The sequence below is a fragment of the Drosophila tropicalis genome, unplaced genomic scaffold (assembly GCF_018151085.1).
Source record: "Drosophila tropicalis isolate 14030-0801.00 unplaced genomic scaffold, ASM1815108v1 contig_878, whole genome shotgun sequence".
Taxonomy (NCBI): domain Eukaryota; kingdom Metazoa; phylum Arthropoda; class Insecta; order Diptera; family Drosophilidae; genus Drosophila; species Drosophila tropicalis.
In genome coordinates this window covers 12,032,564-12,055,529 of record NW_027173374.1, presented here as the reverse complement: position 1 = coordinate 12,055,529, position 22,966 = coordinate 12,032,564, and the positions used below count along the sequence as shown (strand labels likewise).

Genomic DNA, 22,966 nt, shown 5'->3' with positions numbered 1-22,966 from the left:
GTTTTGCATTTTTGCTTTTGCAGCTCTTTTCTCGGCCGTGGAGCATGGACATCTGGAGAAAGCACGCACCATTCTCGAGTCCACAGATGTGGATGTGAATAGGTAGATATCTTATATACCGAAATATAAATCCTTCTTGTAGTAAATGATTTCTTTTGCATTCGCAGCATCAATTCAGATGGACTATCCGCCCTGGATGTGGCAGTTTTGAGTAATAATCGCTCCATGACCAAAATGCTGCTTCAACATGGCGCCATGGAGGGCTCTCAGTGTAAGTGGGATCCGTTTAAGACAATTATTGGCCAATCTTTTAAACTTGGTCTCTCCATAGTTTCAGTGGACAGCATTGGCACAAAGCTAAATGGACTGCTTAAAGATGCCGAATCGCGTATACATGATCTAAGCGGTCCGGAAGGTCTTTGCCCTCCAATGTTTGCCTCAAGACCGTCCATTTCGAGTATCATAATTGGTGAGTAAGACATTAACAATAAAGTCTCTATTAAACTCTAATTCTCTTTCAATTCTCTCTGTCTCTTTTAGGTAACACTGGCTCTTCAGTCACGGGTTGCACTGGCAGTGAGGTGGAGAAACAAATAGGCATATGGGAAAGACGTGTCAAGGGTCTGCGACGAATGCTGTTGGGCTGGGATCAAGCCCGACCACCAGATGCCCCCGCTTCAGTGGTTGTCGATGTCACTGGTGACAATTCCATCAGCGTTCAAATCTTGGAGCCATTCGAGGGTGCCATTGGCACAAAGTTCAAAGGTAAACCGCATAGTCAGATACAAGTTTGTTTACGTACATGCATAAGTGAATGGGTTGCTGATGTGCGGCCAGCCACCGCTCTGTGGTCAACCGATTTGTGTTTGTTGTTACGCTCTGTGATGCCATCCTAACTCTGCTTGCCCCCCTCAGTTCAATGGTCAACCCGCGCAGACTTCAACAATGTGGTGGGAGAGAGTGAGCTGCTCGAATGGATAAGTTTTCATGGAACTATGGGTGCCCAGTGTCACATTGCCGGACTAACGCAGGGACGACGTTATTTCCTGCGTGCCGCGTGTGGCAATGTCAAAGGATGGGGAGCTTATCGCAATTCGGTGCCAGCTAGTGTAGTTCCTTCGAGTAAGTAGATAACATCCTTTCTTTTGTGATTTAAAATAAATTTAATCTATGTTTTGTGGACAGCCTGGCGTGACTTGGACAATCGTGAGGATCGCTTCTTGGGTCGACAACGTATTCTCGACAATCTTTTCACAGCCGTTCGCTTGGCCCGACCAGCAGATGTTTCTGAACTAACTCTAGACCCAGCTGGGGCACAACGTCGCAATCCGAAGAAGAAGACAACTATAAAACAGCTCTTTTCCGTTACATCCAAGTTCCAAAAAACCCTACGAAGGTGAGCTCAACTAGAAATTCTTGCTTAACTCGTTTCATTTAGCTATTTTGTTCTCCTTCAAACGCAGAGGCATTTACTTCTCATGCATTGTCCATTGCGATGACAAGATTCTGGTTACCAGCGAGGATTTTCCACCAGTTATTGAAATCGATGAATCTTATCCGAGTGCCCTGCACATGGACTATTACTGGCTAATGAAAATTGCCTGCACATGGGACGATGTGAAGTCACTACGCACGGACATGGAGCGTAATCTAACCTCGGCAGTGCAATTTCGCACCAAGTTGCTATCGGCTGTGTGCCAAATGCAGTCGGCATTGGGTTTCACGGATCTTGGACAGCTGTATTATAAACCCTTGAGAGATGCCCAGGGCACTGTGGTTCTGACTTGTGTCCAAACTGTGAAAAGCCAAAAGGCGGTCTCCATACTAAACTCCCGATGGTTGCCAGTCAGCAAGCTGCAGAAGAAACTAGGAGCCCTTCACGAGGATTACAACATCAATGAGCTGCTCATATCATCCATTGGGGATCAGCTGCACTATCAGCAGGCGGCACTACAGCGTCTCGAACCGGGTCTGTATATTGGCTTCCTAAAGATGCAATGCTCGATGGATCAGATACAAGTGGTGGTCCCAGTGAAGACGCCAAATGTTCTGCCCCACTGCAAAGTGCGCGAGAATAGCCACATAACGGCTGAGGAATGGCAGGTGCTTCATCGCAGCGGAGATCCGTTGCGTTTGCCTCTGGAGTTTAGTTCTCCACAAGGAGAGCCCGGCAACACGTCCACGGAAGTGCAACGCCTGTTCCTGTATGATCTCACCAATGCCATGCATAAACTTTTCGCCAGCATGAACATCAAGGCCTCGGATGCAGCCACGCATCGACTCTACGATGTGGAAGTGATAGAACATAGCCACGATATAAGTTTTCTGATTGTATGCCCCTCCGCTGAAGCGTCCTGTGCTGTGCCAGGCCAGTCCGAGTTACTACTGCAGCGGGATGATCTGGCCAGCCTGAGTATCCAAGCTTTCGAGATGATCCACTTGCGTACCTATCAGCCAGCCATTATACAAAAATATGCCCGTCTCTCCTGCATTCTCGAACTGGACACCGCCCTGGCTACGCATTCGCATCGAGAGGCCTTCTCGACCAGTGAATTGCAGGCGGCCAAAGACAGACTGGCCACATTGCAAGAGCTTAGCTCCAGTCTGACACTGGTGTGGAAAAGTGTACGATGGCTTATGGATGTGGTGGCATATGCCCGCAACAAGAATGCCCAGCCCTCGTTGGCCATGCGTGAGATTCTTAATTTCGCTCAGCAGCGTCATGATGATGGGTCCTCGATGGGTGCCGTGGCGGGTAAGCAACTTCTGCAGCTGCCCATACGCGAGACTAAGTTCAACAAGGCAGGCACCGGACGTGGCAGTTGGCCCGGACCGGGTACAAATGAGGATCAGGCTCAAAATCAAGTCAAGCCAGAGCACTCGAAGTCAGAACAGAATCTGGGACTCACAGCCATTACACCAGCGGATGGTAATCCGAAACAGTTGTCCCAGCAACAGCAGCAGCAACAGCTGCAACAGCAACAACAGCAGCAGCAACAGCAATTGCTTCAAGTGACCACCAGTGAGTATGCAGCTTCCAGCAGTTCAGAAATGTCGTTGCGTAAAAACAGCGGCGATTCCGTGAGTTCATCCTACACAGCACGAAGTTTCTATTCGGCGGTGGACTCCGCCTCGGATGGGAACAGTAGCAGCAGTGTTTTTGCTATTCCACCATCACGTTCGGATGACACTCTTGCGGATGCCCTGCGACACACTCAATCATCGGCGGCTCAACGTAAGCGTACCAGCTCGAATATTGGTCCACAGACGGCTCCACTCATTACAGTGCACAGCTCCAGTTCGGCTCCCTACTTGGCTGGCTCGAGTGTGTCCTTGAGAAGCGGCACATTTGTCACCGATCTGGAACACAAGCCTCTCAATGCAACGGGGAAAGCAGCTTCCAGTGCCAATCTACGGGAAGGTGGTCTCTACTTAAAGAGCACTCTGTCCGAGCTTAGGGCAGTGGGTGCCAGTGCCGGTGCGGATGGTGAGGAGCATCCCGTGGCCAGCACATCGAAAGCATCGTCCACCAAAAGTCTTTCGCGTCAGAGCAGCGAAGAGGACACGGCCAGCTGCTCCAGCCTCAATACAGAACAAACGCCAGGAATTATTCAGGTGTACACTGCCTACAACACGGGACTGGCCAGTGGAACTAGCCTCAAACTGCATGTCACACCGAAAACCACGGCTCGGGAAGTTATCAATCTCGTTGTCAAACAACTCAACATGGCTGTCGTCCTGAAGGGCAACAATGGCCCCATCTACAGTGCCGATATGCTGGATAACTTCTGCCTGGTGGCTGTGATTGGGGCCAGGGAACGTTGCCTCCGTGATGACTTTAAGCCACTGCAATTGCAGAATCCCTGGAAGAAGGGTCGCCTCTATGTACGCAAAAAGCACGAGCTACTGGCGGCCATCGAGCATTCGAATCGTAAATCCCATTTGATCTGAATCCACAATTTTCACCTGCGTTCATCGTTTGGTTTCGTTTTTGATCCCATTGCGTAATGGAAAGAAACTTAAGTCGACCAACCAATTCCTCCAACCTCACCTCCCCCCAATTAGACTGAATTATGGTTAATGGCAAAGAAGTAATACAAGATGATGAAAGACAAGAGAAATGTATTGAAAATGGTATTATATTTTTAATAGTTTTATGTCATATAGTACATTAGGCACGCCCCCAAATACCCCACACAAAGCCCACAAAGATTATTGTTAACTCCATTTACTGTGTTTCAAAGAGAAGGGCAAATCATGCTCAATACTTGTAAAACTAATACCAGTACATACAAACGTATGTATGTATGTAATTATGGTAGATTGTATATGAATGTATGTAATTTAATATATTTTATGTATTTTTTTGTAGTTTAGCAAACAAAATGTTTTTTGATTGTATTTTTGTGGCATTTTTTAGGCGCACATTTTTTGAAAACTAATCTAAATGTTTAATCAATCAAATATGAAAAAAAAATATAGCAAATTGGTAATTGAAAACCAAAATGTGAACAACAACAACAACTAAATTTAGTATAAAAAGCAAAAGTCAATATGCATTTTAAGTGTCACTCTTGATGTGCGTTTTGCGTGTGTGTTCCATGTAATTAATTGCAATTTGATTGAACTATACAAATATATATAAATATATATTGTATTTTAGCAGTAAAACGAAAGAGCAAAAAACAATTACATAATTAGTCTGTTAATGTAAAATAAAACGAAAAGAAAATGGCAAAAATATTTTTTAAAAATATATTGGCACAACAAAAGATAAAAGTTGAAAATATCGAATCGTAATACTTTTTCCCCCTCCACCTTAAGCTTATCTACTCGACACTTAGCCGCAATCCCACAACTCATTAGAACTTTCGTTAACTTGGCTATCTAAATGTGCAGAACCGTAATTGTCTATACTATAAACCACTTAATACCGAAATACCATAAGTAAATTAGGAAAAATTCTTCAAGTCTATGTGTAAATGAGTTTATTATCTACCAAATGAAAGTTCTTGAAATACGCAAAAAAAAGGATACATATATGTCCTCTTGCAATTGCTCAAAAATGGAATGTTTCTCGCTTCTGAAATTCTTCAAACTAAATACTTTCCATTTCCAGCTATAAATCAGGGCTATATCTATGTCCAACTAACGAATCAGACAATGATATGCCAAAGATATCATTGCTATATATAGCTTTAAAAACTGAGAGAACAAGTTTGTTGCCGGCCATTATGAGATCGTGACGGCTATTCACGTTGAACGAGAACATATATATAAAACAATTGTGACCAATTTAAATGATATCCCGGTATATGGAAAAGGTCTTTAAACATTAAATGGACGAGTTGAACGAATGTTGAATCTTATGAGAAACTAGACGAGAATCACTTACTTTAGATAATGTGCAACAACTTAGAAATTAAAGTCCATTAAAAAGGTATCAAACTAATTACATAAGATGTTCAAAACGACCAATAGAAAGAGTTGTGCAAGACCGTATTTTTTATGTATGTATGTGTATATAAATAGTGAAACTCATTTTGATAAATGTTTAGAATTTGAGTTACTCTTTTGATATATATGATGTTGAAATTCAGTCAGCCAAAAGTCAGGCAAAACGTTAGAATGTTTCCTTTCATTTGCATAAAACAAAATTTGGAATCTGTACAACGAATGTGGACAAATTGTATTTTCAAATTAATGAACGCCTAGATTTTGATTGTAAATTGCTTCCGTCCCGCCCCCTCAAACAGAAGAAAGGAAAGTTTCATTTGGTTAACTTAAATTCTTTCATTTGGATTTGCAATCGAAACATAAAGTTAAATAGTATTATTTAAAAATTTACAAATAAAGTGAGATTAGTTATTTATAATGCAATCTAATTGTAGTTAATTGTTAAAGGTCGATATGAAATATGATAAACATAAATAAATGTGAACCATACACACACACATAAACACACACACCCATATTGTATGATAAATGTTGTAGCCTAGCTGATATCTTCATGTTTCTGAAAATGGAGTAGAAACTTAATATAAACAAACATCAATCGTATGTTGCATGTCAAAAAGATATTATATATATATATTTTTGGTGTATGTTAACTATGTACAACACCAATATGAACAGAAAGATACATACATATGCATATAATATACAAATATTCATATTACAATTGGCAACTAAAACTGAATGCATCAAATGAAGTGTGGCTAAGAATGTGGTGGAACTACTTAGATATGGTTCGAGTGAATAAGAAAGCATTCGGTGAATATTCAATTAACTTAATAAAGACTCAACAACTGTTATGGTGTAATTTCTGGCCAATTAGTTATTTCTCGATGGGGTTAATATGGATATTTACATACATACATATATGAATAGAATATTCTAGATGGTCACTAAAGCATGTCATCATCATCATCGTTCATCATCAATTCCACTATAATTTCATTTCATTGTGACCGATTATGTAGTCAGGCAATGCACAATTTAGATAATTGGCAGATAAATACGTACATATGTATATTTTAAAACCTTTTCTTATCATTTTTATCAAGTGCCCACCAGGTGAGTCCTCAGGCAAGCCATGTGTTGTGGTTTACTCATTGAACAAGTGCACTTGGATACGGCTAAGTCAAAAAAAAAAAAACGGAAAAAAAACACCCAAACAAACAAAATATGATAACAAGCTGATTAAGTTGATTAGGTTCGCCATCATTCTGTCATTTCGCCAGTTACTGATAAGAAACGAAATACACTAATAGCCCAACTTTTGTTTATTTTAATATATATATACATACATATATATATTTTTTTTTGATGACTCTAAGAATAGGGTAAAAGATTTTCCTTTATAGGCTGGGCTTTCTTTTACACTTGGCACACTAAGCAAAAGATTAAGTATACGTATATGTTAAGTATACGTATATGTTAACGGTTAATTAAAATACATGGACACGTTTTTAAGTTTCAGCAACACACTCGAGGGATATTTTAATTTTCGGAAAATCTTTCACTTGTTTACTTGTTCTCTTAATAATTTGTTCAATTTCATAATCATTTTCACGAATTTTTGGCTTCCAAAGTTTCATCTTCTTCAGACTTACTTACGATTGAGAAAACTAGTTCCAATATGCATTGTATTTGGTTCCAGCTAAATTGTTTGATTGATTTTTTGTTTATTCATTGCTGCAAACTTCCACTGTCCCTCCTTACTACGCTCTGGTGCACACATGTTGCCGGAAACCTCAGCCAGGAACATTGTTTAGCAACATGTTGAATGGTGAAATTTAGGCATTATGCGTCATAGCGTCAGGCCAAAATGGAAAGCCCTAGAGAGAACTCCCTCCCGAGTCATAACGATCAGTTGTGGTACACTCAAATGGGAATACACATATAATTTTAGATATACATTTGTATGTATATGTATTTATATTTATATGTACATATGTGTGTAATAGAAAACGCAAGTCACGGCGACGAGGCCGAGTCCGTACGGAACACTGAACAAAGCGATAAGCGCAATTTTTTCGATTTTTGTTTTGTATTTTCTTTTGGCTAGTTAATTTTTGTGGGATTTCTAACACACTGCGTCATATATATACGTATGTATGTGTGATGTACAAACATTATTTAAAATTAACCCAATAATTTGAGTCATGTTCCTCACCGCCTCCGCCACCGTCTCGTCCAGTAGGCTCATTAATTAGGCATTCAGTGATGAATTTCGCTTAATTGAGTATTAAATGCTTTCAACTCGGGTTTGTACATGTAGAGACCTTGACGAGTTTCCAACCAACAGGAAACCTTTAAATTGTAGACAAAATCGACAGCCCTCCAACCTCAATCTCAGACACTTGGACCATTTATGGTCATTATAAATTTCGAGTGCTGATTAGGAATCGAATATTTGATTAAATATAAGTAAATACCTAGCCTAGTTATTATTGAACATGTCGTGATGATATTTATGGCCAATCACTTTTCCTGACCATCTATGATTAAGATCAAAACCTAACGCAATATATTTTCTAAGCCACACAAACTTTGGCTGTATACTATATATACTTATATATATGTATAGTATATTATAAGTGTAATCGGTTTCCCAATTTATAACACAGAAGCCACGTGATCTAAATCGGGTCAGACCGGGGGCGTCATAACAGACGTCCGACGCGCCTGCCTTTAATTAGATTTCCTCTAGTCTAGGGAAATGACAAAACGAAATAAAAAAAAACCCTAACAAGAAACACAACTTGTCCAAGTGAAAATTAAAGGGGAGCACTTGACCGGATCGTTAAACCAAACAAATACATATAAATTACACCATATGGACGTATACTTAATTTGCGAGAATGTCAAAACCGGTTCTCAAACTCCTCTGACCTCCGGCAATCAGAGACAATCAAATGCAAGTTTGCCGTTTGTAATTTACTTTATGCTGAAGTATGAAATTCTCAGACAACAAAGAATGTTTACAAAAAAACAGAAAAAAAAATATACAAACATTGGTTGGTTACTATAAAAAATCAATCGATCTATCAATCGTTCTGTTTTTTTTTTCCATTATCTGATTTCGGTTTTGTATAACAAACAATAAGTACAGCACTACATAGAGTATACATTACAAATATTTGTATATAAATATATATAGTACACAGACTACATCTTAGCTAAGCTTATGTTTCGGTCGGCTTAGAGGCGCCCACAATATAGCCCTTGGCAGTGAGTACGCCACGGCAACGAACATGAACCTGATAGCGCAACGACCAATCGATGGTGTAGCCGGGAGCTAGCCCAGCGAATTGCTCTTCCTGCAAAATGAGCTCCGGGTCGCCATGAGTATTCAACTGTATGTCGTGAGCGGTACAGAACTCCTGTAATTCGGGAGGCACAACGCAGCAAGTGGCCAAATTGACCTGTGCAATGGTTGGGGCCACACTGGCGGTTTTGTGCAATTCCTCTAGCGCCTCTGCATCCAAATCGGCTATGCCCAACTGGGTTATCTTCTGGTTGTGGGCATATTGTTCCAGGCACTTGTACAACTCCTTGAGTTCGTCAACCCCTTGCTGTCCATTGCGAATACTCCAATTGCTGACGTTGGCCGTGCCGGCGTTGCCCTCCGAACAGGGAGATTTTGTTGTTGTGGCTTCAGAGGTTGCGCTGGCAACAGGAGTGACGGCATTTGCATTCGGGTGATAGGCCAGAACCACGTTATCCACATGCTTCACTTTAAGTATGTCAAGTAGAGCATCCACAGCTTGTTGGATGTTCTCTGTCGAATTGCTGTTGACAAATATCTTTGCTCCAATGCTAATCTCATTTCGACCATTCTCAGTCAAACGCTTGCTCAATTCCTCACTGTCACGCTGTACACAACCATGCAGCTTGTCTATCTCCACGACCACGCGCTCAGCATTTGGCTCCTTCTGTAGAGTCACTTTCAGGCCATCGTAAAGCTCCTCGTTGGATTGGCGCTGACCCAGTTCTTTGTTGATGATGTTGCCTGTGCTAATCACCACGTTCTGGTAATTTTTCGTAATTGTCGGTATCATGATTTAAGGCTCTTTATTTAAACACAGAGCAAAGGCAACGAATGACAGACGAGGTGAGGTTTACTTCACTTGAATTACTGCTCGGTTCCGAACTGTTTTTAGATATAGATAACTCTGAAGTCTGTCGCAGGTGGGTGATACACGCGTTTGTTTTCAACAGCTGCGCCGCTCGCTGCTTAAATACCGCCTACATTCCAACACCCACGTAAATAGTGGGAAACTATCGATGGCACTATCGAGTAATCGAATATTGGCTTTTTTGCGCCACCATCGATTGTTTTTAATTACTATCGATACTATAACAAATTCGCCCGCGCCGCAAAACTATGAATATTCGCCGTAAAAATTTAACATCGGCGAATCACGTTTTCGATTATTTTGGTTATCGATAACATCCAAAAGTACTAAAACATACTAATATTTAGTGTGCCCAGATTTGAAGAATTCACTTCGCGGTTTAAAACCCTCGCGTTTCAAAAACGCGTGGGTAAACCGCTCGAACATGTTCGAGTTCGCGAGTAAGTTGCGAAGCGGGCAAATTAAAAAAAATTCTAATTTAAAAATTTGTGTCTAATATTATACGCAAACTGTTTAGTCATTTTTCAATTGGGATCTACTGAACCTTTCTACCTTAAGAAACTATTAAAATTTAATTGACAGGAATATGGTATCTAATGATTGTTGACATTATTATAAACTTTGGGAGATCTCAAAACTGCAGTATAAAGACATAATTGTTATTTTCCGGAGATTCATCATACATATGTATATGTAGATACGGTTGTTTGTTCTTTTATTTCATCGACTTTTATTCCAAGTCTTATTTAAAGGTAATCAACGGACTAAGCAGAGCATTGAGTAAATACTTGATGCCTCTCTTAAGATCCTGGAGACGGGCGTCCATCGGAGAAGTGGCTGCCAATCGCTCAATGCTTACACTTCCAAGGTTTTCTGAATTACAAGACAGGCACTCGATGGTCTTTAATTGAATCTGAACATTTTTAGCGAGAAGCCGAGATTCGTGGAGAACACCATAGAAAAGTATCTGGTCTCCATGACTAAGACGACGCGTGAAGTTTCCAAAGTCGTGATGAGCCTTTAGTAACACATTTGTAAAAGTGGAGCGTCCTAGCAACCGGCTGCTACTGCCCGAACCCACCTTAACCAGGAGCTCATATTCGTAACGATCCCAATTCTGTAGAGAGCAACGTTCCAGTGTTTGGATGACGCGCTGCCATGTCTCACATTGAGATTCACTTTTGGGATCGCATTCAAAATGTTGGGCAATGTTCTCTCCGTGCACACAGCGCAGAATGCGGGCCAGCCAAGTGGGCAGATAATTGGATATTATATCTTCCAGAATGTTGCTGACACGTCCAATCTGCACTTTGTCCACACTTCCTTCCCATGCCACGTGCATGCCATTTAAATGAGAACAACGAAGTTGTGCTTTGATCTTGTTGGTCTCTTCCTGTACTGGTTGTGCGCAAAGCGCATGGAAGCGATCCCATTGGAGAGTATCCGAGTTTGAGAACGACATTCCCACTCTGGGAATGGCATTGAAGCGTGGCGTATCCTTAAAACTTGAAGTCATATAGGGGAAAACGAGAACACAGGCTGTCGTTAAGCCCATAAGCACCTGGAAGCATCCAAAAATTGACTTTAGAAAACAACACAATGTTACTCAATAGAATCGACTTACTTGCAGTATTGTAATGTACTTCTTTGTGGCCCGATTTAGGGCCAGGACACATGAAAGTATAGCTACCAATCCGCAGGCTACTGCTGTGCTGGCCCACCGCAACTCCTCGTTGGCTAGGCCCAAATTGTCAATCGCCACAAACACTGGAACTAGAAGAGCCACAATTCCGAATAGAGGCAGGAACAGCACAATTCCTGCCAAACCCAGGGCGGCACGCGTCATCCCAAACGTAGTGGCGCTTTGCGACGTAGCTATACACACCTGCAACCAACTGAGGGTAACGCAATGTGGGATAAGATATGTGTAGACGCCATGCCAACGACAGCGCCTGGCAAGTAGGATTAGCAGCACAGGAATGAATAGATATAGGGCAGTTCGGCAACTTAGGCAGAATTCGATACCATTGCCAACGACAAAAGAAGAAAACGTGGGTACACGTAGGTCCAAAAAGCGCCAACGCGTGGAGACTACTTCGTCCCTTTCATAGGGATATTTGGCCAGCACATTAACAGCGAATGAAATAATAACCAGCCAATCCGGTAACAAGTGTGAAGTGGCATACATTGAGACACCCATTGTGAGGAAGGTAAACGCTCCTGAAAGGATCGTTAGTTCCGAATGCGGCAGCCAGGCATCGGTGACCAGCGGATACACAATTAAGTTGCAAATAAAGGCACAAAAATAATATAGATACGGCTTCATATTGTTCCTTAGGAAGCGCTGCTCGGCTATGTCCGCCTCTATGTGATTGTCCCCGTAGCTAAGAAACAGTCCTGACCAAATCCGAAAGTCCACAAACTGCTGCTTAGTCTGCAACATCTTACAGGTGGCCCAAAGCATAACGCCCAGACTTAGATAATAGCACACCAGTGGCAACATGTGCCGGCTACTCCACCAAGAGAGCAGAACCAGCAGAGTGCATCGTACACTAATTGGTAGCAGTTTGGGCAGGGAGACAATTACTTCTAGCAAGCGATGGTAAAACAGAGTAATGAATATCAAAGGATGAAAGATCAGGCGGTAGAAGCATGGCACGTGATCCAGACTTGCGGGATGCGGGACTGATAGCGTCAATGTATCATTTACGGCAGGCATTCGTCCGGCACTATAATTGGAGGCTGCTGAGACCAGATGCGCTTCTGTTATAAAACGACGATCCTCAACATTCGCCAATCCAATACTGGAAGTGTCTTCTAGTGGTTCACATTCCGTCTCTGGTTCGCAGTCGCTGCTGGAGTAGTCCTCTTCCTGGTGTGGACGTCTGCGTCTCTTGCGTTGCAAATTGTAGATGCGACGCATCTTCCGTTCCAGTTGCTTTGGCGTGATGTGTTCGTTGCCATTCGATAAACAAGCAAAGAGTTCCCTCGCCGCTTTTCTTGCAGCCCGTTCGCCAGGAGTCATAGCCAAGCACCGACGCACTTCGTCTGCATTTTCAGCAGTAATTCCACTACCATTGTTGTAGCATTTGCGCAACAACTTGGCGGCATCTTCATGACCATTTTGGGATGCACTCACTAGCCAGTTGATAGCCTTCTGGTTACGACTGTTGCTGTTAGCCACATTTGGTTCTACTGAGATTGAAGATATTTGGACTCAGTTAGCACGCAATCCTATAGTTGTTCTTACCCATATGGTTCTCTAACAACTCCTTGGCCAGGTCATATTGTGTTTGCGAACAGCCCTCCTCTGCGATGTGGTGCTTTAACTTGTTCAGCGATTCGCGGTCTGAGAACACCAAATACATAATTAGTATTAAAAGAAGGAGATCAAAACGTATTTTCATACTCCACCTTCTAGATTCCAACGTCTACGGTTGCTGACTCCTGTCGGCTCTCTTTGTGTCCAGGTGGCCATGGGAATCCAATTTTAATTACAGCTGCCTCGCAATGAACTCCAAGTTTTACAGAACACTTTATCTGTTTCAAGTTTCTAGAATCAATATCCAATAACAAGAAGTGGTAAGTCTGCCCATTGGAATAATTACTGTACAGTAGTTTTTTAAAATTAATTTTATGAAACAACAAACAAACCAAACATAATTTTAGCACTTTTGTTTGGTAATTGGGTGTTTACACTTGGTCTGCGTCTGCGTTTGGCGCAAACGGGCGATTTACTACAATCACTTATTATGCGTTTGCTTTCGATAACACATTGTAGGAAAAGCAGTGTAGTGTAAACTCATTACAGAACGCAGTGAGTGTTTTTTAGAGATGTACAATTGAGAGTCGATAAGTTCTGTGGAAGATTTCCAACACTGGTAAACTTATTGTTTGCCAACACTGCACAAAACAATGGCGGGCAAATTACAGCGCGCTTAAATTTAGGCGCCAATAAAATCTATACAGGGAGATGACCATAAATTGGAGAATCTATAAAGTTTGGTCATCAATTGACTAAAATTCATTCACGTGAGTAAATATATTAAAATATATTTTAGAAAATTTTAAAGTTGTCTTTGAACTACTGCCAAGTCGTAAAGCCATTGTAAAAAATTCTAAATCGCCATTTAATTGAGATATAACTTTTAAAAATCGGGGTAAAATTGGCGACAATACATGCCTATAAATTAACAAAGAATTCATAGCCAAATTTGGACGATTGTTTGTCGCAATATTTCGATTAAAAACAGATAATTTTAATAGAGTTTGTTAACAAAAGAATGGAATTTTTAACTTAATTTCTTATTAATACATACTAGCTTAATTCTTTTACAATATGCTTACATAGTTATGTACAGATTAATTTATAGATGGTGCCGCTTCCTTATATGTATATATGTATATATACATTTAATATATAAAAGCAACAAAATTAATGCCATATAATGACAATTAAAATAAGCAGCTTGTAAACAAACACATTTGTCCCACAATCAATCGATTCCGCCATCAAGCTTATCGCTTTAATGAGGCAACTGGAGAAGCAGGTTGAGGGGGGATGGGCAGCGAAAAGCCGGTAAACCAAACAAACGCGAGAATTGTGGAAGCGGCTGATGTAATCCAATGAGTACGATTGCAGCATCACCCCCAATACTTCATCTAGTGGCTCCATTACTACTTCTAATAGCTGGCCCACAGCAATTGTGTGCCATTTGCCGTCAAGGCAAATGCTGACGGAGGAGATGATGTTGATGTTGGAAGATTGGTTGTGGTAGTGGCATTCGCGCGGCAGACAGCGTTGGCATCATGGAAATACGCAATGGAAATGGCAGCCAGCAGGGTCAACACCATTGTCAGCCAGAGGCAGACAAAGCACAGACGTCGCACATTCTGCCACCAGGGATCCAAAGTGAACGGCAACAGTTCCTCCAAAGAGAGGCCATAGGAGTAGCTGGCGATGTTGTAGGGGTGAAACAAGAAGCAAACGAAATGCTGTGTAATGAAGTTATTTTTTTTTGTTTTATAATGAAATGCGAGGGAAAAGCGTTTACTCAGCAGTTGTGAAAATGGGTTCATAATCCTTTGGATCCTTCCTCGGCGCGGGCATTACCACAATGGAGATGTGTTGCTGATGGCCTCGTTCTTTTGCTAGCAGCGCTGTTTTCTCATCGCACGACATATTTGCCAAGAGTAGGAGGCAACACGAGTGGTCCAACTAAGGGGAACTGAAGGATTTCAAACACTCCGAACTGGGACTGCAATTTGGTTGCTGTGTCGCGAACAACTGGCGACTGATGTTTGTTTTGTTTCAACTTAAATTAGCTCTTACTAGGGCGAGAGCAAGTTTCATTGTTTTATGATTGTTTGCCTTTGTGTTGGCTCTATGCGAGTTCCAATTACCGTAAACAACTTTATCTGACCGTCGTCTCATCCATTGTCGTTGTCTCTCATCTTCCGCAAGAAGCTTTTTTGCACCGATTTCGCTTATCTTGCTCGTAATATTTGTTCTGCTATCTTTTTTTTTAAATTTTTGGGTCTCTCGATGACAATTGTGTAATAGCAAGTGAGCGATCCCCTGAGCATGAGCAACCTTGATAAGCCGCTTTCCTAGATTGATAACTTTTAAACAGTGATCATGCACTTGAAGAAAAATAAAACGAAGAAAACAAAGTTTCAACAAAATCACATTGGTAAGTAAGCAATGAGCAATGGTGGAAATTTGCTCCCTTAAATAGGCTACGGCCGAGCGCCTCTTGCATACTTAAAGGAGCGCTTCACCATTAATTCACTTCTTTTTGATCTGGATGCCTAAAAGCAAGAGTTTATATCAAATAGTTATACATTCAAATCAATTCTGTGTGTGGTTTATTGGATTTCAATTGAATTACATGTACATACATAAATACATACATATATATATGTAAAACTTTATTTAATTTATATTTCATTATATATTTTGATTTCTCGTTTTTGTTTTTGGGATAATGCTGAAATTTTGCCCTAAAAACTAGCTTCTAGTCGATTAGGTAAAACTTTAAGTTTGCTTCTGATAGTTCTCATAGTTAATACATATTCCATGGTTTATCTATCATACATATATGTATGTATGTATATATTTGTTTAGGGGTAGTAAGTAAAGAATTTTCGTATTTTGTCTGAAAGTTTCAGCTTCTTGTAATATATGGTGTATATATAATACCGTTATGCAAGATCTGTTTGCTTGTTTATATATGTATGCAGTTAGTTAGTAATTTAGAGTGTGTCTTTGTGTGTGTGTGTGTGTGTGTGTGTAATGCAGTTGTTATATTCTACAGAAGCTAGTACTAGACATTCTATGTATTTATGTAGGTTCTTGGGGATATTTAAGTGCTTTTTGCCATGTATTTTATAATTATTATCATTATTAGAGTTTTTTTTTACGCTAAACATCGTCTTCTTATATACATACATATATTTTTGTTTAATAAATTAATAATGTTTGATTATTTAATTCATGGATTCATTTGTTGGGTAAAATCACATATACATATATATAAATATATATAACTTTTTGTATGTATACATAAAGGTATAAAAATTGTTAGTAAACTTTGAATTCGAAAATACACCATAACAAATATTGAAATATACATATTAAATATTTAGATTTACCCAATATGACTCATTGATAATCTGTATACATCTATAAAACAAAACAAAAACATCAATAGAATTGAAATAACGAAAGCCATAAATAACCGAAACTCAAAATCAAATCAATTGGACCAAAGATAAACAAATTGAAAGATTCCCTATTAATGTATATTCATTTTTGAACTCTTTCTTTCTGCTTTTGTTGCTTACAAGCTTATCTACTACTAGTCGTAGTCGTTTATAAGTAGTATGTACTGTACCTACATCCTATATATCGGAAGCACTAAAATCGTTTTTATTTGCCTTTTTGCCATTATATAATGTTTTGTAGGGTGGAAAGGGTATTTCCCGCCATTTCTTCTCTGTTACCACCATCCGTCGTTCTATGAACCCGATTGCTACAATTCTCAACCTTTACCCTGACTCTTGGACGACTCCAAAATGAGAGCATATTAGCTGCTGCTTTATCTATCATATATATTTTAAAGATTGAGATGCATTTATGAGAGAGAATAATTCAATTTTTCAGGAATTCCAATTCAAAAAAAAAAAATGTCCACCCTTTAATTTGTATTCATTGCTTTGAAAAATCTCAAAAATGCAATCCCACATAGAGACAATTTAAATTCAATAATTTTAATGACTATAAAATATTGTGAAAATTTAAATTATATGACATTTAAATTTTATAAAAAAAATAAACGACTTTGGATACGAAAGTTTGTGTTTTTTTTTTTTTTTTCAATTTTATAAAGAGAAAATCACAAAGAAAGAAATTTGGAAATTCTTCCAGCAACATTTAACAAAAAGAAACAAATTGAAATGAATTTAAAACAATAATTTAATTGTCTAGCATTAAACATTAACAATAGAATTATAATTTATCTAATTAATATATAAGGGTTCTTGTTTTTATTTAGCTTATTTACTTCTTTGTTTAATATTGGTAATCAATTTTCAATTATTTCTAAATTTGGCGCAGTTTTTCTTAACAAGTTTCTCCATACAGTTTGTGACTGCAAAATACTCGTATATAAGTATATAGTAGGTGTATTCATATATATATATATCGGTGTATATATATATAATACAGGTTTATGCTTTTTATTTTTTGCTAAGAATATCATTGTGTTTTTTGCTATTTAATTTTTTTGGTTTTTGTTTTTGTTCTTTGTTTCTTTTATGAAAAAATAGTACAATACGCAAAAGGTTATTATTATTATTATTATGTATACAAAAAATATGTATGTACCTGCTTATTACATTCGATTTCTATAGCATTCCCATTATTTTAGTTTAACAAATTTATTTCGCCTTTTGGTGTTGCCTTTTATTTAACCATAATCCATCCTTCGTTTAGCGATCCGTGAGATAAGCAAAATGAAATAGTCTTTTTGGTTTAAGTAAGTAGTTTTCTGGTCTCATATTAAGTAAATAGTGGCGCATTTGGTTTGGTCAGAGAGTTGATGAGAAAGTTACAAGTTAGTTAGAGTTTTGACTAGAACTAATATATGTATGTATATGTATTTGTAATATCCGGGGACTTTAGTGGGGCTGGGGATGGTAATAATGTATACAATTTCTGCTAAGACTTACACATGTATTTAAATTAACAATGCTTGGATGAAGACACAATTTGAACATGATCGAACCAATTAAACAATTCTCAAGTTGGATATATGTATGTATGTGTGTGTATATTGTATGCATTGCATTAAGTACAGCTTTAACAAACAACAGCAATGACTGACTTACATCGATATTATAAGTAAGTAGCAATAGTATACAGAATGATAAATAAATATTTATAGATAGTAAACTAGTTGTAATTAATTAAGTATATATGGCATAACAATGAATGATCTCGATCTCGTTACAAGATTTTTTTGCTGAGCTGTGGCAGCCTTTGTATTTACATATTATGAATATAACATATATATTTCTCTTTTTGTTGTAAAATTCTTTAAAATAATTCACGTAAATAAGCCAGACTTACGAAACTAATTAAACATTACAATTTATAATTTTATTATTAACATAAATTTTACATAATTCTCATATACACATATATGTATATACATATATATATGATACGATATCTAAAGTACGAGCTGCATACACGAAATACATCATTTGGTATGCCGCAGTTTGGTAGTTTAGCTTCGATTTAGCATACCCTTCCTTGCGTCGACAAGGTTCTCTTGCAGCTATTAAGCATTTTGTTCGATGCCAACTTAGACTCGAATAATGTCGTAAGCTTCCAGGATGCAGATCACCACATAGAACACCCATAAGAACATCAAGATAGCAGCACTGACGTATTTGGAAAAGGCCGGACCACCCAATTCGGCGCCAATGCTTTTATTCCAACGACGGAACATAATCAGGGCCACGGCAATCAAGGCCTCGCCACAGAACAGTGCCACCGCAAAGCCAATGCTGGAGAATGGGAGAGATGTGATTAAAAGGAGATGGATAACTCGCCGTCTGGCTACTCACGTTCCCGGCTCCACATTGAAGGTCATGCCATGGGACATGTGATAGATGGCAGCTATGGACCAGGCCAGTCCAATGCCAAGAAATACATTCACCGCATTGCTGCCAGTCACATTGCCAATGCAATTATCAGCTCCCTCATCGTGCTTGGCCGCAATCATACTGGCAAAGGTATCTGTCAGAATGCAAAATCACAGCCATTAGCCAAAGATCTTGTCTTGCATTGATTAGATGATTAGCCATCACTTACCTGGTATACTGGTGCCCAGGGCCACAAACAAAATGGCTGTAACCGAGTCCTTAATATTAAGGGCACATCCGAAATACGAGGCTGCGTCTCCAATAATGGCGGTAATCACACCAATCACAAAAATCGAGACCACAAAGGTGACATAGCCGCCGCAGATATCTGTGACACAACAGAAGAACAAACCATTGTCAAGCCCCTTTTGATTGAATTAGCCTCTTTTCTTTGCAACTCACCTGTTGGTGGCACAAATGCAAAAAGTACCTTCCAGAAGAGGCAAATGAAATGGCTGATATAGTTCAAGCAGCCGGGAACCTCTTCCTCCACATCATCGTCGCCTTCGAATTCACTTTCATCGGCTGGAGTAAAAGAATCGAATCGATTAGTGATAAAACCAATGATCATTCTCATTAGTCATATTTACCGGGTACAACGGTGAGGGCATCTTTGAATTGCTCCTTCCACGATGAAGTGCCAAGGACAGCGGATACATTGGCTTTAGCCACTAGCTTATCGACAGTAGCCTGTGGAATACCACAAAGTTTGTTGTTGTTATTATTAGTATGCAAATACTTGATAAAACGAGCAGCAAGTGGCCATTTGGAGATTTACACAATTAGGTGCTTAAACGGTAACTTGATCTGACAAGGGTACACCAGGTGCAACTACAAATGTCCTCGAATGTAGCCACTTTTATAAGGTGTGGGTTAGATGTGGCTGTGGCATTCATTTCAAAACAGAGGCGGATTAAAGATTGCAAGGGCAACCCACTTTTCATGAGGAAGAGACTTTGAAGAACTTGATTGTTACTTTCTTATCAATTGAATATCTCTATTGATTCTACTCAAGAGTCTAAAGAACTAACCATACAAGATCATACAATCTTAATCATAGTGATTTTCCTAGTTTTAGGCCGCTCCTGACTAAAAGGCAAATGAAACTGTTTGCCAAGTGTTTAGTGTTTTCGGACTTTGGCAAATAGGAATTTCCTGTTGTCCTTTTTGATGTGAAATGAATTGAATTGCTTGTTGTTTGCCAGCTTTGTGTGTTGGCATTGCATTGGCGATTTCTTACCTTGAATTCCTGGCTCTCACGTATGCGAACATGTGTAGTGGTCAACTCTCCATTTCTTGGCTTACTCAACAGTAAAATGCGATCCAATTCGGTTAGGTCTTTGGGCGACTTCTGTTCCACCTCCTGGATTTGGGCTAATAGTTCATCATCTAAGGCAGCATCAATGTGAAATAAACACAATTAGTGTCGTTCAACCAGTTAAAGCCCATGTGCAGTAGACATGGGTGAAATGTAATTGCGGTCAATTCTAATGCAAGAGCCTTCCCAACATGGGATATGCTCGCTCGCATGCAATAGATAGACAGACATTTGGTAAGCACATTATAGAGTAAAATAACATATATAACATACAAGGAAAACGGCCATTGGGAGAATAGAACGAAACACAGTATATAGAATAGAGTAGAGAATAGGTAAAGAGAGAGAGAGAGAGAGACAACACACTCGGGCATAGAAGCTAATTAAAAGCATACGGCCATAATAAATTGACGTCTTAATTTTCATGGGGAAACCACATTAATGTAAGTGGCAAACAAAAAAGAAAAGAAAAAAAAAAACGAAATTGATTTGGAAAAAGGACACTAATCTTTTGTGTAGTAGAGTATTTAATAAAGTTGAAAAGAATTTATTTTATGTAATATTGAGAACACATCGAACACATTGTGTTAAAGTGCCATCAAAAAAGCATTTGAGTGGAAAACAGAATGGGAAATAAAGAAAACTGAATATTAAGCACTCAAACCACAACAAGGTGGCAGATTGTGGTTGGTGTGTTTGACGTGGGGGTGGTCGGTGGTGGGTGGGGAGTAGGGAGTGTGGTTTAACAACATTTAAAACAATATTTAAGTATGCATGCAAATCAAACGACAAGATAATGATAATGACTCACTAGTATGATCTCCAGTGTGTTCGTGATTTTCTATATTTTTTCAATCGACATAATTGGACAACATATGATTTGGGTTTTTTTTTGTAAGGAAGAAATATTTAAATGGTCTCTTAGTTTAAACATTCAATCACTTATTAAATATTCAGTTAAGGAAATATGCTAATTGACCAATTAATATTTGCTTTTTGTTTAACTAATTGTTGATCAGTTTTAGTTGTTTCTTTTTGATTTTTCTTGGGCATTACAGGATCAGGTCACAGCCACATTGAAATATGTATGTATGTATGTATATGTTTCACATTTACATATATAGACAACAGATTGGCATTACAGATGATGATATCAAATCAAAAATAAAGCCTTTCGTTTGCATTCATACAGATTACATCAATTAAATATATATGTAGGTACTTATTAATTATGATTAAGAACACAAAAAATACTGAGAGATTCGCTTGATTAATAATAGGTTTGCTTTTCTCTTGATCGTCGGCGTGTATTACTTACAAATTTGAAAAGTATTCGAAGATCGTGTAGTGAAGAAGTAGTAGTAGTTGTTGTTGTAGTAGTAGTAGCAGTGGTTGAGGTGGTTGTGGTGGTTGTGGTGGTGGTGGTGGTTTGTGACACAACACAGAGAGAAGCGGGCACAAGCGCGTTATACGTATCCGCCGAGCATAGGAGTGGCAGGTTAACCAAAAGCCCAAAATAAACATTACCATAAAAACACACACGCACCCACACACACACTCACACACGCACACAGGCGGCATTTGTTGTGTGGGCCCAAATACAATACAAATAATTTTATTTTGAATTGAAGACGAAACCCTTTTGCAAAAGTTCAAACGATTCACAAGGATTGAGTCCTTGAGTTTCGAGAAGCAGAGCCTGCGTCGAAAAAGCGCAATAATCTTGGATGGATGCACTTCAGAACGGTTACGGTTACGTTTACGTTTACCAATACACAGATACATACAACTTACACATTTAACACATACGTACATACATATACTGAATAAGGATACAATGATCAACACAAAAAATCCAAAAGTAAAAAAAAATTCCAAATAATACCTACACTTAATATTATTATTAACAATGTGTAAATGATGGAGAACTGAATTGTTTGGTTTTTTCTTTCGCATATTCTTTTCATTAACTGAACACTTTAAATGCTTTTGTCTTAAATTATATATGTATGAGAGAGAAGAGGCGTTTATTACATACCAAAAAATCGATGGAAAAATGATTCCTTATTTGTGTCATCTGTGTGTGGATTCAAAACGAGATTGCATTGCAAATGTTTGGTTTATGTTAACAAAGATTGATTAGTTCATTGGATTGGAGTATGCTTGATTTAGAGTTAGTTACTAAAGATGATGTGTGTGTGTATCCAGTTAACTACAAACTAAAGCAACTAGTCAGTGCAGAGGGAGAAGAGGGATATCAATTTAAGATGGAAAACAAAAGAAACAAATGCAAGTTGGGGATACTTTCGTACTTGTACTATGAATAGCATTCTAATTTAAGTTAATTATGTCTGAAATTGCTTAAAACTATTGACAATGATAATATATTGAGGGTGGAGGGGGTCATGGGGCTGCAGAGTATATACTTGTTTTTAGTACTAACACAATTGGCATTCGATGGATTTGAGGAACATTTCTATGTGTCTATATATAATCTATATAGTATGCATATGTGTTTGGTTATGGACTGGCTGATTTGGTATTCCATTTTACACATTTTACACCCACACACGCACACACACACAGATAATAAAATAATCACACTGACAATTAACAACAACAACAATTTCTTTAGAAATGAATTTCTCAAATTCTTTTTACTATTAGATTATTTATCCCACCATCTACCCAGAAATCAGTAAACAAACAGATCCGAATTCTAGAGCATAGTCATGGAGCCTGAATAGAGCAAATTGGATTATACTAAATTAACATATTAAGCTTAATAAAT

General features: G+C 38.8%; 5 protein-coding genes across 20 annotated transcripts in view; 1 reads left to right on the top strand and 4 right to left on the bottom strand.

Annotated features, from left to right (window-relative positions):
- Positions 1-4,794, top strand: part of wake (wide awake) — a 30,586-nt gene extending 25,792 nt beyond the window's left edge. For all 3 annotated transcript variants that reach the window (XM_068300347.1, XM_068300348.1, XM_068300349.1), the window contains 7 exons: positions 24-102; positions 168-271; positions 332-469; positions 541-765; positions 916-1,122; positions 1,186-1,396; positions 1,464-4,794. In XM_068300347.1, coding sequence (XP_068156448.1) covers positions 24-102; positions 168-271; positions 332-469; positions 541-765; positions 916-1,122; positions 1,186-1,396; positions 1,464-3,951 — 3,452 coding nt within the window. In that variant the 3' untranslated portion in view covers positions 3,952-4,794. The remainder of the gene's footprint in view (positions 1-23; positions 103-167; positions 272-331; positions 470-540; positions 766-915; positions 1,123-1,185; positions 1,397-1,463) is intronic.
- A 3,733-nt stretch (positions 4,795-8,527) lies between these two features.
- On the bottom strand, positions 8,528-9,768 carry Gclm (Glutamate-cysteine ligase modifier subunit). Its single transcript, XM_068299794.1, has one exon. The coding sequence runs from the start codon at positions 9,564-9,566 to the stop codon at positions 8,691-8,693; it is 876 nt and encodes a 291-aa protein (XP_068155895.1). The 5' UTR covers positions 9,567-9,768; the 3' UTR covers positions 8,528-8,690.
- A 568-nt stretch (positions 9,769-10,336) lies between these two features.
- Positions 10,337-13,382, bottom strand: wfs1 (wolframin ER transmembrane glycoprotein wfs1). 2 transcript variants are annotated; one of them, XM_068299656.1, is made up of 4 exons: positions 13,059-13,382; positions 12,895-12,993; positions 11,269-12,839; positions 10,337-11,205 (listed from the first exon to the last, which is right to left on the bottom strand). In XM_068299656.1, exons 1-4 carry the CDS (start codon positions 13,120-13,122, stop codon positions 10,387-10,389), a joined length of 2,553 nt encoding a protein of 850 aa, XP_068155757.1. In that variant the 5' UTR covers positions 13,123-13,382; the 3' UTR covers positions 10,337-10,386. The 2 variants fall into 2 exon arrangements, with proteins under 2 accessions (XP_068155757.1, XP_068155758.1); XM_068299657.1 differs by having other exon boundaries at positions 11,269-12,836.
- A 508-nt stretch (positions 13,383-13,890) lies between these two features.
- LOC137585265 (uncharacterized) lies at positions 13,891-14,926 on the bottom strand. The gene is made up of 2 exons (XM_068300973.1): positions 14,699-14,926; positions 13,891-14,598 (listed from the first exon to the last, which is right to left on the bottom strand). The coding sequence occupies exons 1-2, from the start codon at positions 14,824-14,826 to the stop codon at positions 14,328-14,330; spliced, it is 399 nt and encodes a 132-aa protein (XP_068157074.1). The 5' UTR covers positions 14,827-14,926; the 3' UTR covers positions 13,891-14,327.
- Positions 14,927-17,103: 2,177 nt separating this feature from the next.
- Calx (sodium/calcium exchanger 3) overlaps positions 17,104-22,966 on the bottom strand; it is a 36,404-nt gene continuing 30,541 nt past the window's right edge. For 9 of the 13 annotated variants that reach the window (XM_068299015.1, XM_068299016.1, XM_068299013.1 and 6 more), the window contains 8 exons: positions 22,214-22,252; positions 20,987-21,016; positions 20,098-20,246; positions 19,448-19,547; positions 19,260-19,382; positions 19,027-19,185; positions 18,780-18,951; positions 17,104-18,719 (listed from right to left, as the gene is read on the bottom strand). In XM_068299015.1, coding sequence (XP_068155116.1) covers positions 18,515-18,719; positions 18,780-18,951; positions 19,027-19,185; positions 19,260-19,382; positions 19,448-19,547; positions 20,098-20,246; positions 20,987-21,016; positions 22,214-22,252 — 977 coding nt within the window. In that variant the 3' untranslated portion in view covers positions 17,104-18,514. The remainder of the gene's footprint in view (positions 18,720-18,779; positions 18,952-19,026; positions 19,186-19,259; positions 19,383-19,447; positions 19,548-20,097; positions 20,247-20,986; positions 21,017-22,213; positions 22,253-22,966) is intronic. The other 4 variants (XM_068299019.1, XM_068299020.1, XM_068299021.1 and 1 more) reach the window with 3 other exon arrangements.

Excerpts from the sequence above, each read along its gene's own strand:
- Gclm (XM_068299794.1), bottom strand. The coding sequence starts at position 9,566 with ATGATACCGACAATTACGAAAAATTACCAGAACGTGGTGATTAGCACA.
- wfs1 (XM_068299656.1), bottom strand. The coding sequence starts at position 13,122 with ATGGCCACCTGGACACAAAGAGAGCCGACAGGAGTCAGCAACCGTAGA. Across the intron at positions 12,840-12,894 it reads GTTGTTAGAGAACCATATGG|TAGAACCAAATGTGGCTAAC; the intron begins GTAAGAACAACT and ends CTTCAATCTCAG. Across the intron at positions 11,206-11,268 it reads AGTACATTACAATACTGCAA|GTGCTTATGGGCTTAACGAC; the intron begins GTAAGTCGATTC and ends GGATGCTTCCAG.
- LOC137585265 (XM_068300973.1), bottom strand. The coding sequence starts at position 14,826 with ATGTCGTGCGATGAGAAAACAGCGCTGCTAGCAAAAGAACGAGGCCAT. Across the intron at positions 14,599-14,698 it reads CCCATTTTCACAACTGCTGA|CTACTCCTATGGCCTCTCTT; the intron begins GTAAACGCTTTT and ends CAACATCGCCAG.